Source organism: Hibiscus syriacus, unplaced genomic scaffold (genome assembly GCF_006381635.1).
Source record: "Hibiscus syriacus cultivar Baekdansim isolate YM2019G1 unplaced genomic scaffold, ASM638163v2 tig00110840_pilon, whole genome shotgun sequence".
Classification (NCBI taxonomy): Eukaryota; Viridiplantae; Streptophyta; class Magnoliopsida; order Malvales; family Malvaceae; genus Hibiscus; species Hibiscus syriacus.
The window spans coordinates 1,224,844-1,235,833 of NW_024062887.1; the positions used below are offsets into that span (position 1 = coordinate 1,224,844).

The 10,990-nt window shown below is 34.2% G+C and overlaps 1 protein-coding gene across 1 annotated transcript; it reads right to left on the minus strand.

Moving 5' to 3' along the window:
- Positions 1-5,709: 5,709 nt before the first annotated feature.
- On the minus strand, positions 5,710-6,032 carry LOC120143313 (glycine-rich protein 23-like). Its single transcript, XM_039157666.1, has one exon. The coding sequence runs from the start codon at positions 6,027-6,029 to the stop codon at positions 5,715-5,717; it is 315 nt and encodes a 104-aa protein (XP_039013597.1). The 5' UTR covers positions 6,030-6,032; the 3' UTR covers positions 5,710-5,714.
- Between the last annotated feature and the right edge of the window lie 4,958 nt (positions 6,033-10,990).

The following is a 10,990-nucleotide window of genomic DNA, read 5'->3' on the forward strand; positions in this document are numbered from 1 at the left end:
ACACAGATCAGTTTATCTTTTAATCGATGTTTTCTTAAAAACTCTTTTAAAAGATGATTTTTAGGTATTCGACCTACCTAACCCAAAAGGCCGATGGCAACTCCCAAAATATTGTTTTTAAAAAAAATCAAAATCATTAATTTATTCACATCACTTTTCCCGCCAAGTAAAAATTCGTGCCCGGGCGAAAACCGGTTACGACAGCTTCCATAGTGTTGGTGATGCTCTGATTGTGTTTAAAAAGATGGTTGACCAGCCTCCAATGCCTTCCGTCGTAACTATTAGGAGCCATTGTTAGAATGAAACATCATGCCCTTGTCGTTCTTTGTATATTCGGATGGAATTACTTGGAGTTTCCCATAATGTTTATTCTTGGAGTATCTCGATTAATTGTTTTGTCAGTTAGGTCGGGTTGATTTTGAGTATTATGTTTTGGGGAAAATGTCGAATTCAGGTGTTGAACCCAGTGTTGTAACGTTGACCACTCTGATTAATGGACTTCGCAAGCAAAGTAAGATTTCTCAGGCTTTGAGTTTGTTTGATGAAATGATCGAAAAAGGGTATCAGCCTCATTTAATTGTTTACAGTACAGTGCTTAATGGTTTGTATAAGATCGGTGGTACAGATAAAGCTGTTAGGTTGCTAAGGATGATGGAAGGACGAGGTTTCAAAACCCGATATTGTAACATATAACACCCGAAACTTTCTTGATCTAAGAAAACCTATTTCTCGGATAGTTTCAGAAACCAATCATTGTCGTTGTCTGGGTGGTGGAGGCCGCCTCCACCACCGCCCTTGCTGCTTCACGCTCTCATTCGACTGCTTCTCTCAAGATCTCAAAAGCCCAACACAGTGACGTTGGATCTTTTTTCATCTTTTTTTATGTTATTTAAATAAGGACTGATCGACCCTGTCTTGGTGTTTTTGGGGATTAAGGTTCATCGACTTTCATCCCTAAATTTACTATTCGATTAATTGGGTGTTCTCTTTAGCTTGGTGAGATCATTTTTTCTTTACCAGCTGTGATTTTATCCCTATTTTATCACAATGGCTTTTACACAAACACTTGAATGTAATTTTAACTATAGCAATCTGACTCCAGAAACTGACTAGAAACCCATGCAGAAACTCAAAATTATGAACTAATTCATACATAAACCAAATCTCAAGCAAGGATGATGGAAGGACGAGGTTTTAAAACCCGATATTATAACATATAACACCCGAAACTTTATTGATCTAAGAAAACCTCTTTCTCGGATAGTTTCAGAAACCAATCCTTGTCATTGTCTGGATGGTGGTGGCCACCACCGCCCTTGCTGCTTCACGCTCTTCTTCGACCGCTTCTCTCAAGATCTCAAAAGCCCAACACAGTGACGTTGAATATTTTTTTATGTTCTTTAAACAAGGGACTGGTTGGCCCTATTTTGGTATTTTGAGAGATTAGGGTTCATTAGCTTTCGTCCCCAAATTTTCTACTCGATTGATTGGGTGTTCTCTTCTAGCTTGGTGAGATCGTTTTGTTCTCTACCAGTTGTGATTTTATCCCTATTTCTAATTGATTGATGGTTCGTGCTTGAGATTTGGTTTATATATGAATTAGTTTCATTGTTTTGAGTTTCTACGTGGGTTTCTAGTAAGTTTCTGGAGTCAGATTGCGATAGTTAAAACTGTATGCAAGTTGTTTGTGTAAAGGACAAACACATAGTGAACCAATCTATTGCTCGTTTGAAATAATACAGTATGTGGGTGAGTGTTTCAGGTCTTCCGTCGGTATCTGTTTCTTTGTTTGTGGATATTCTATCAAACACTCTTCATTGGTAAGGTCTATGGCAGGTTGTGGATCGCTATGGTGAGGTTCTGAGTGTGTTTATTACATAGAAGATGAGTCGAGTAGGCTCTAGGATTGGATCCGTAAATGATGTTGGTTTTGGAAGTGACGTTCTCTAGGATTTAGTGTCTTCAGAATTATTTGAGTTTGGTGTGTGACTGTTAGGGGTTGTGGAGGTTTAAGGCTTTGGTCTTGAAGTTTTTGTCGTGGTTTCTAAAAGGAGTTGGAGTAGTTTATAAATTGTATTTTAGAGTAAGGTTTTTAGTAGGTTGTTTTTATTGTTAGTCTGATTTGTTGTGGCTCAAGTATTATTGGTCGACAAATTGTTCTGGTGGATTACCTCACTTCACCGTTTACTGTTTGGTGGGTGTGGTTGTCCAATGGTCTATGATTTGGTGGGTGGTGTCGTTCTTGTGCTTTGGTGATCTACCGCGTTTGATTGTGTGTTGTTGCTGTAGATGTCTTATGTTTGCTTTCGCTAGTTATATGTTCTTTGGTGTTGCTTATTGATGCTGTCCATTGTCCGCTCCTGTGTTTGTGTAATGCTTTGTGTGTTCATTGATGGCACTCCGGTAGGTGGTGGAGCGACAAATACAACAGTAGTGGTGATGAGATATTTCCTAGGTTGCAGGAGGGTTCTGCTACAGATGCTGGTTACGAGGTAAATTTCATTGAAGAAAGTTTCAATGAAACACTAAAAAAGAAAAGTGAAGATGGTACCCTGTAAAGCTGGTATCCGCATGCAGTTCCTGTTGTGGGAAATGAGGTGACTATCGGTAATAGTTTATTCGACGTGCCATAGTGTCAAATGATGGTTGGTGGATGATACATTGGTTTAGGCAGTATTAATAGAGAGCCAACCCATATTGAAATGACCCAATCCATCTCCAATAATGCTAGATTATTAGAAGTTCAATAGTTGAAGTTTCAGCTATTCAAGGTAGAGTGGATGGAAATCGGGTGTGAAGCATCTACGGTTATCATAGTGAAAATTCCTTCCAATTTAGAAGGAGTTATTAATTCTGCCGTGGGCTTGTTAGAGACCAATGGTGCAGTTTAAAGCTTTAAGGAAGAGGGTGCTTGAGAGATTGAAGTCCATTGTTCAATGGTGTTTGATGTTAGTCGCTAATCTTGTCGAGTGATCCATCTAACCTCGGGAAGATTCAGTATCTGGAAGTTATGTTTCTCGATGGGAATAAATTTTCTTCTATGCCAGACGAGTTGGGCTAGCTGGTAAGCATTGAGAAGTATTCGATCCCTGGATGTTTGTTGCTGTCATGGTCTGAGAATACTGGCAATTTCTGCAATTTGGGAGTTGTTTCCTTTGGAAGTTTAGCAAGTGTGTTTCCATTTCTTAGTGCTAGCAGTCGTTCTTGTTCAGGGTGCTGTTGTTGTATCATTTTGTAGGTTTGTCTATTTTGGTTTCATTTTGTGTTGGATTGGGGATTGTGGTAGGGCGGAGGTATGGTATGAATGTTGTTAAAGTTTTATGTGTTTAAGTTCTTTACCACCTCAAGGTACTCTTTTTCCTCCATTTAGGGTTAGGGGTTTTTTAATGAGGTCCTTGAGGTGGTGTTCTTTTTTATCATTAATAAAAATACCCTCTTTCAAAAAAAAGAGGCTTTCAACCTCTTTTATGAACTGAAGGTTAAGGGCATTAGACCAAATACTGTCACTTATAATTGCCTGATTCACGGTATGTATAATTTGGACCAGCGGAAGGAGGTAACCAGGCTTTTGAATGAAATGGTTATTGATTAAAGATGTTAACATTGTGAAAAAGAAACCATTGACTAGCAATAATTGTAATAAAATGAAAATTAACAAAGAAATATCAATAAAAAAATTAAAAAGATAAAATAACAAATTTATGTTATATACTAAATGTTTACACTATATTCATTTTGTTTCAAGAATAAAAATAATACTTATCAATATATTTTCAGTAAAAAAAATTAGCTTTGATTTGAAATGAAAAGCAGCTTTGAGTATTGAAAAAATAGGACAAATGAAATAAATAAATAAATATATTAATCAATATTGTTAATGAGTAAATTGAATTGAAATGGTTAATTTTTTTATTGGATCTCTCTCATATTCAATTTAAATTAGTTATAAGAAAATTTATATATCAATCATTATTAAAAAATAAAAATAAAAGTAAAAATCATTTTAAAACTAAATCATTAAATAATCAAATAAAATCACTCACTAAAAAACATCACCAATATGAACCTATCTAGTGATTTCATAGTGAAAATGAGTATTGTTTTCCCATAGGTTCTAGGTTCAAGTATTTACATCTATAGGATGTATACGTTGTCAATAATTAAGACAGATTTTAAGTAGATACTCTATCTTGTAATCACCTCAAATTATAATAAAACCACCAGTATTAACATCCAAACAAAAAAAATCATCAATTAATATTTGAAAATTTTAATTAAGAGAGATTTAAGGTGAATATACACTAAGATGTAAACTTTGAATAAAATTCTATTAGTTTGCTGAATAGCAATATTAGCATTTTAAAGGATTGAAAAGATCCTAATAAAATATTATTTGTACGGTAGAGCATGGACGCCGAGGTCGTCGTTCTTGGGTTTGCAATGGATGGTGAGATTCGTCCCGGAAAGCACGTCGTTGTAGATTAATATATCCGCTTTGTGCAACAAGAAACCCGCTTCGCTCACAACGAAAAGCAGCGGTAGCGATAGTAACCAGCAGACGCAGTTGATCGAACGCGGACTCATTTTTGCTTCTTCAAAATATAAATGAAAGATTAAAAACTGACTGTGGTTCCTTGAGTGAGTAGGGCTTTTGTGCTGCGGTGGATGCTATGGGAGATCCCTTTATAGCTTGAACTAGAAATATTTTGGTTCCCTTTTTTTCACTCTGAAATACAAACAGAAGCTAAGAACTTGGGCTGAAAAGTTTGTTTTATTTGACCGAGTCTCATCTTAGCTAAACCGAATATATCAAATTTAAACTTTTATGTGTATAAAAAATCTCCATTGAAAAACTCATATGAAACAGAATTAATTCAAATTAATCAAGACGAAGTTTTAAACCAGGATGAAAAAAAAAAACACAAACAGTAATTTCGTGGCATTAATGTTTAGCTAAACACACATGATTTATTGGCAGGCATTAATGGTAAAACAGTAATTTCGTGGCACCCGAGGCCGTACACATGGTAGATATGCAAACCAGCAGTACAGTTTTCTCTTGAATTTTAGCCACAATTGCTTGCTTTATGTTTAGTTCTAACAGTCCGGTTTTGCTTTAGGTTGAACTTAAAGAAAATACGGATTCCAGCTCGACCATCTGGTGTATAAACCAAATAAATTAGGTATTTCTTAAGGGATTGAGCGAGAAAAACTTGAATAAAGATCACACCACCATTTTATTGTTATTATTTTCTCAACTTTTCTTTTGAAATATTTTTCCTTCAGATTCAATTATGTAGAATGAAAATCTGCGTTTGCTACCACAATCGACAAAGACTCCAAACTTCAGAGAACTAACATTTAGTCTTTTAAAGGTTTTAAAAGAACTTGTTTTTATGTTTTAAAAATTTTAAATTAAATCCTTTAATGAAGATAAATATTTAAGTTTCTTAAAAGAATTTAAAGAAACTTTTCAAATCATGTTTCCATGCATAAAACCTCATTTCCAACAATTATTTAAATCCTTAAAATCGAGATACAATTACATTACCATGCATGCAGTGACGAAAAACATTAGAAACAGTAAAAGGAGAAAGCACTGCAACAAAACAAGCATACCACGTTGTCTCCGAAGAGACCACTACGGCAAACCTAAGCAAATTAGAACATAATAACTAGACATCATCACCAACATAACTAGGCTAACTAAAACATCAGGGGGATGGGAAAGCGCCACCAAGACCACTTGCGCCTCCGGTACCGCTGCCGAGACCTCCAACGCCACCTAAACCGCCTAGGCCACCCATACCCGTATAGCCATCTATTCCAGCTGCACCACCGATTCCGCCAAACTTGCCGATCCCACCAAGGCCACCGAGTAAAGGGATTCCACCAGCCATGCCGCCATAGCCACCCACCCCAGCGAAGCCGCCAACTCCAACGTAAATAAAATTCTTCTTGTCATCAACGCCGCTACCCTTTGGTGAATCCGCCTGCGGTGCACCGGCTCGCAACGTTTGCTCGTCCATTGAGCCATCAACCGGCCGCTTATCGAGGCCGACATCGACCGGCACATTACGTGCATGGCTTGCATGCAGCAAAACCACCAAAAAAAGCACAAGAAATGCAAAAAACCTACCCATTTTTCCTGGTAAATGGCTTTTTAGTGGACCTAGCTTACCAACTAGTGTTGCATGGAAAATGTCTTATATATAGGAAATTGAAAGTTGTTGACAGTTGAGCACAATAAATTGCGATCTCGAGATAGCAAATTCTTTGAAATTTTGAGTCAGAGTGTTTGGTAGGTGAAAAGAAGAGAAAATTTAAGCTAGTCATGCGTTTTGTTATCCATGAGAATTGCATAAACCAATCACTTCACTTGTACGAATACCTACTTCCCTTTGAAATTTTGATTTTTTTTAATTATTTATTTATTTTATTGATTATCATCGTCCTACAATTTTATTTATATTCATATTATGTAAAATATATGTACAATTAATACATATACATACACCCTAAAAAATATTTTTAAATCTATTACTTAAACCGACTAATATTAAAAGAATTTTGATTGTTTTTGGTTTATCTTTAAAATAATTATACTTAATTCAAAAAAGTAATGTTCAACATGAAAAAATGTCACATGATATATTTTTATAAACTTTTGATTTTTTTTTAAATTTTAAATAAAAAAATTCTGAAAATATCAAACATTTTAAAATAATGTAGTTTTTAAATATATTTTTTATCTTTTGTATCTCATGATAACTTTTAAAATTATCACGTCATTTTCAAACTCCCAACACTAGAATTAACTATTTGACTTCTGTGGATTAATGTCAAATAAATCCATTATATATATATATATATATATGTCGAAATCATCTTTCGGTTGGGCTCAGAATTGGGCTTCGACTTGGATTAAATGAATTGGAGTCGCCATCGATCTTTTATTTTAAAACCAAATAGGTAGATCGGATACCTTACTTTTTACCTGATCCGCGTCTTACCAGAAATGTGTTGGGCTCGGGAGTCGGTTACTGTCAATGAAGGATTAGCACCCTTGAACCGCCCTTTCGGTACTACATAATTTCCAGTTGTCTTAAATTAAGAAAATTATAATTTTAAATTAAAAGGTAAAATTTGATCCTGAATTACTTACCTCTGATTAGCTGAACGAAAACCCTTCAAAATACTTAAATGTTAAATGTTAAATTTGTAACGAGAAGTCAAATCGGATTAAGATATAAAATGTTAATTCACAAAACCAAAAATATAAAAATGATAACAAAATAAATAACATAAGGAAATCAAATAAAATGATAAAATAAACAAACATAAAATGAAATAAACAAGGAAAATAAAAAGAATCAGGATACAAAGACGTAAAGAGAGAACAAAAATCAACAAGAATAAGAACGGAAACAAAATGGAAATGAAACGTACACAAAAGTAAAATAGTAAAATACGAAAAATATATCAATAATATATACATGCATAATAAGTTATCATGGTTAATAAAATAAAAACAATAGTTAAGTAAAATAATAAAAATGAATATATACATATGTAGATAAACACTAAAAAAATAATAACAATGAATATATATATATATATATATATATATATATAAGAAAATAATAATAATATAATGATAGTAAAAAAATGAAAAAGTAAATATATAATAACGTTAAAATAAGTAAATTTAATATAAATATAAAATATTTAAATAAAATGAGAAAAGAGAAGAAAACGGAAAAAATAGATTGGCTCTCAAAAAGTGACTAAATCGAAAATAAACTAAATTGGGTAGCCAAATTTCGAAACAAAAAGCATGATGTAATTCGATTGGGGTCAAAAGCGATCGTTAATAACACAGAAGGACCAAGAGAGTAATTTACCCTGTTTTTTGAAAGCACGCGGATCCCTTGGGGATCCACTTGGGTCATCGGGTCGGCCTGGTCGGGTTGCATAAAACCCAAAAAATTAGCCCCAACCCTCATTTTTTTTATTTTCCAAATCGAGAGCCCCCCTCAAACTCCCAAATCTCTAGTGTTCTTCACAAAGTGAAGAACACAACCAACCTTCAACCAGATTTCCAGAAACCGGCGGTTGCTCCGCCTCGCGCCATCTCACCACCGCCGTTGAACAGCGACGGCCACCGTTCATCGGCAGCAAAACCCGATTTTTTTTCTTTGTTTTCCAAAGCTTTTTAAATCTAGTTTTCAAAAATCAAAATATTTTTTATAAAAAATGAGCCTCGGGGGCTAGATCTACAAAAGAAGATACCGACCAAGCCCCTCTGTTCATCGGCTAAAAACGCTCTCTTTGGATTTCTTTCGAACCAAAACACAACAAAGGCACAAGACAAGAGAAAACAACATGCAAAGGTATGAAATTTTTTTACCTTTCTTTTCGAAATATTTGCAAGAAACCTTCGAAATGACTCTGAATATTTGATTGTGATTTGCTAGTAACTTTGCTTGTATTCAGTATGAAAATCCGTAGTCCAATACAATAGAAATTACATGCTATTTATAATGTTCAAACACCCCTATTTTTAGGTATTTGATTCCTAGTTAAAAACTAACATTTGTGACTTGTCTGTTGTTGAACAGAGATGATCGGTTGTGGGTTGTTGCCTCGTGCTCTCCTTGCGTCGGAAGAATCGGAGTTGGTGGCGTGCAGCGTGGGGACTTCGATTGAGGAATGGTGCTTTAGGGTTTGACTTGGAGATTGATTCAGGTCCCGTGTGCTATTGGGCCACTAGGGTTACGTGTAGTATGCCAAACGGGCTTCTTGTGTAATGGGATTTGAAACGATTGTACTTGGGCCTGTACAAGAGAAAATATAATGTAAATAAACATACATATACTATAACTTATAATATCATAAAATAATACTATATATATATGTTATAATTTGTACGGGCGAAATTAAGTGTCATCAATATCCTTTTTATTTTTGTCCCCTCCTTTTTTCCATTTTTATTTTTTAAAGGTTTATATCACAAATAAGTATTAAAATATATCAACTTTTTCATATAAATATCTAAAGTATTTTTTGGTCAAAACAAATATATAAAATTAGATAAAAATAAATACCTAAAGTATTTTAATATCAAAATAGATACTTAAAATATTTTAGATCAACCAATCTCCGCATAAAAAAAGTGGGATTACTCTTCATTTTTTCCTCTTTGTTCATAATCATATCCATTTTCAATATTTTTATAAGGCTTAATATACTTTTAAGTGTTTAAACTATACATCAAAATACGATTTGGTGTATAAATAAATTTGTTTTTACTAAAAATAGATATATAACTTTACAGTTATTACTATTTTAGGTGTTTGGGTCTTAATCACCATTAAATTTAACTGTTAATTGATATGTGTCATATATTCTAATAATTTTAAATTTTTAAAAAAATTCAAAATTATATTTTTTTAAAACACATCATCACTCTTCTTTCGAAAAAAATGAGTACGTAAACCATTTATTCCTGGGGCTTTGAGTGGTGCCATATCGAAAAGGGCAAATTTAATCTCATCCACAGTAGGGCAGGCAATTAAAGAAGGGGAGTCGAGTTCGACAAGGTGAGGAAAGCAACCAGTGATCGGATAAGGACCTGATAAGACTCCAAAGCAGCAAATAAGCGTGAGAAGTAAAGGATCGCTTCGTCACGTACACCACCCTCATCCGAAAGCCAAACACCATCGTCGAGCTTTGGGCTAGAAATTCCATTTTGACGCTTACAGATGACAACCTTAGAAGGAAAAAACTTGGTGTTACGATCACCAAATTTAATCCAATTTGCTCTCAATTTTTGGATCCACAAATGTTCTTCCTAATCCAGAACATTATCAAGCTCCTGGAGAGGTTTAATTTCCAACACAATGAGGTTTCGGGAGCGACGAGGACCAAGGCACCGTTGCACTCCCCAAAGCCTAGTCATGAGAATTCTTTTATTCTTATCGATTGAAACAAAAGGTCCTAGTTCCAAATGGAAGCCGCCTTAGAGAAATTTATAATCGAATCCACGATAGGAAGATCAGAATTCCAATGGTCTTAAACAAATTATTTGAAATCCTTGTGTAAAGACCACCCAGGTAAATATCGGAAGGGGTTGCTTCGATTAGTAAAAGCAGTGATGTGAACTGATTCAGCATCATATTCATCTTTGCATCTCCAACTTTTCATAAAATTCAAACGGAGATTCTCTCTAATTTATTTCTTTTCTACATTATGTTTATGATGATTATATTCATAATATATGATTCATATTTCATTTGTTATAACATGAATATATTTATTTATATATGTTATATCTATATTTATGATCAGGGTCGGGGCTAGGACGTTGGAGGCCCTGAGCAAATTATTAAAAATAGTGTGGTTGTTGGAAAATTGAGATTAACGGAACTAATTAATTAAAGGAAGGTAAGGAATTTATGACTATGGTGGGAATGAGAATTAACGAGAGAAGATGAATAATTGAAGTTTGGTAAAGTGAATTGAAGAAGATGAGCTCATTTCTCGTAAATTGGAGTTAGACCCAAAAAAAATGAGATAAACTTTACAACTGTAGCACAATACTAATTACTGGTATTTCCCATATGACTTCAACAAGATTCGATCGCATGTTCTGTGGTTTTGAGCCCAAAAATTTTACCACTGATCCATAATACTTTGTTTGTTTTTTAATTGTAACAATAGTAATAAATCTAATTTTTGGGGGCCCTGATCCGTCGCACACATTGCGCTGTCCTAGCCCCATCCCTGTTTATGATAATCATATTCATTCATTATGATATAATGTATGATTTATTATTATAACCTATATTACACATCTTTATATTATATGCTTATTATTTTAATTACTTAGCTTATATTATGTTTCATTGTTAAGGTACATAGGCGGCCACATATTGGGAGCTGACTTAAGCTAGTAAATTGAGTCCAAAGCTATAGGAACATGACTAGG

What these genes read in the sequence shown, in the direction of transcription:
- LOC120143313 (XM_039157666.1), bottom strand. Translation starts at nt 6,029, where the DNA reads ATGGACGAGCAAACGTTGCGAGCCGGTGCACCGCAGGCGGATTCACCA.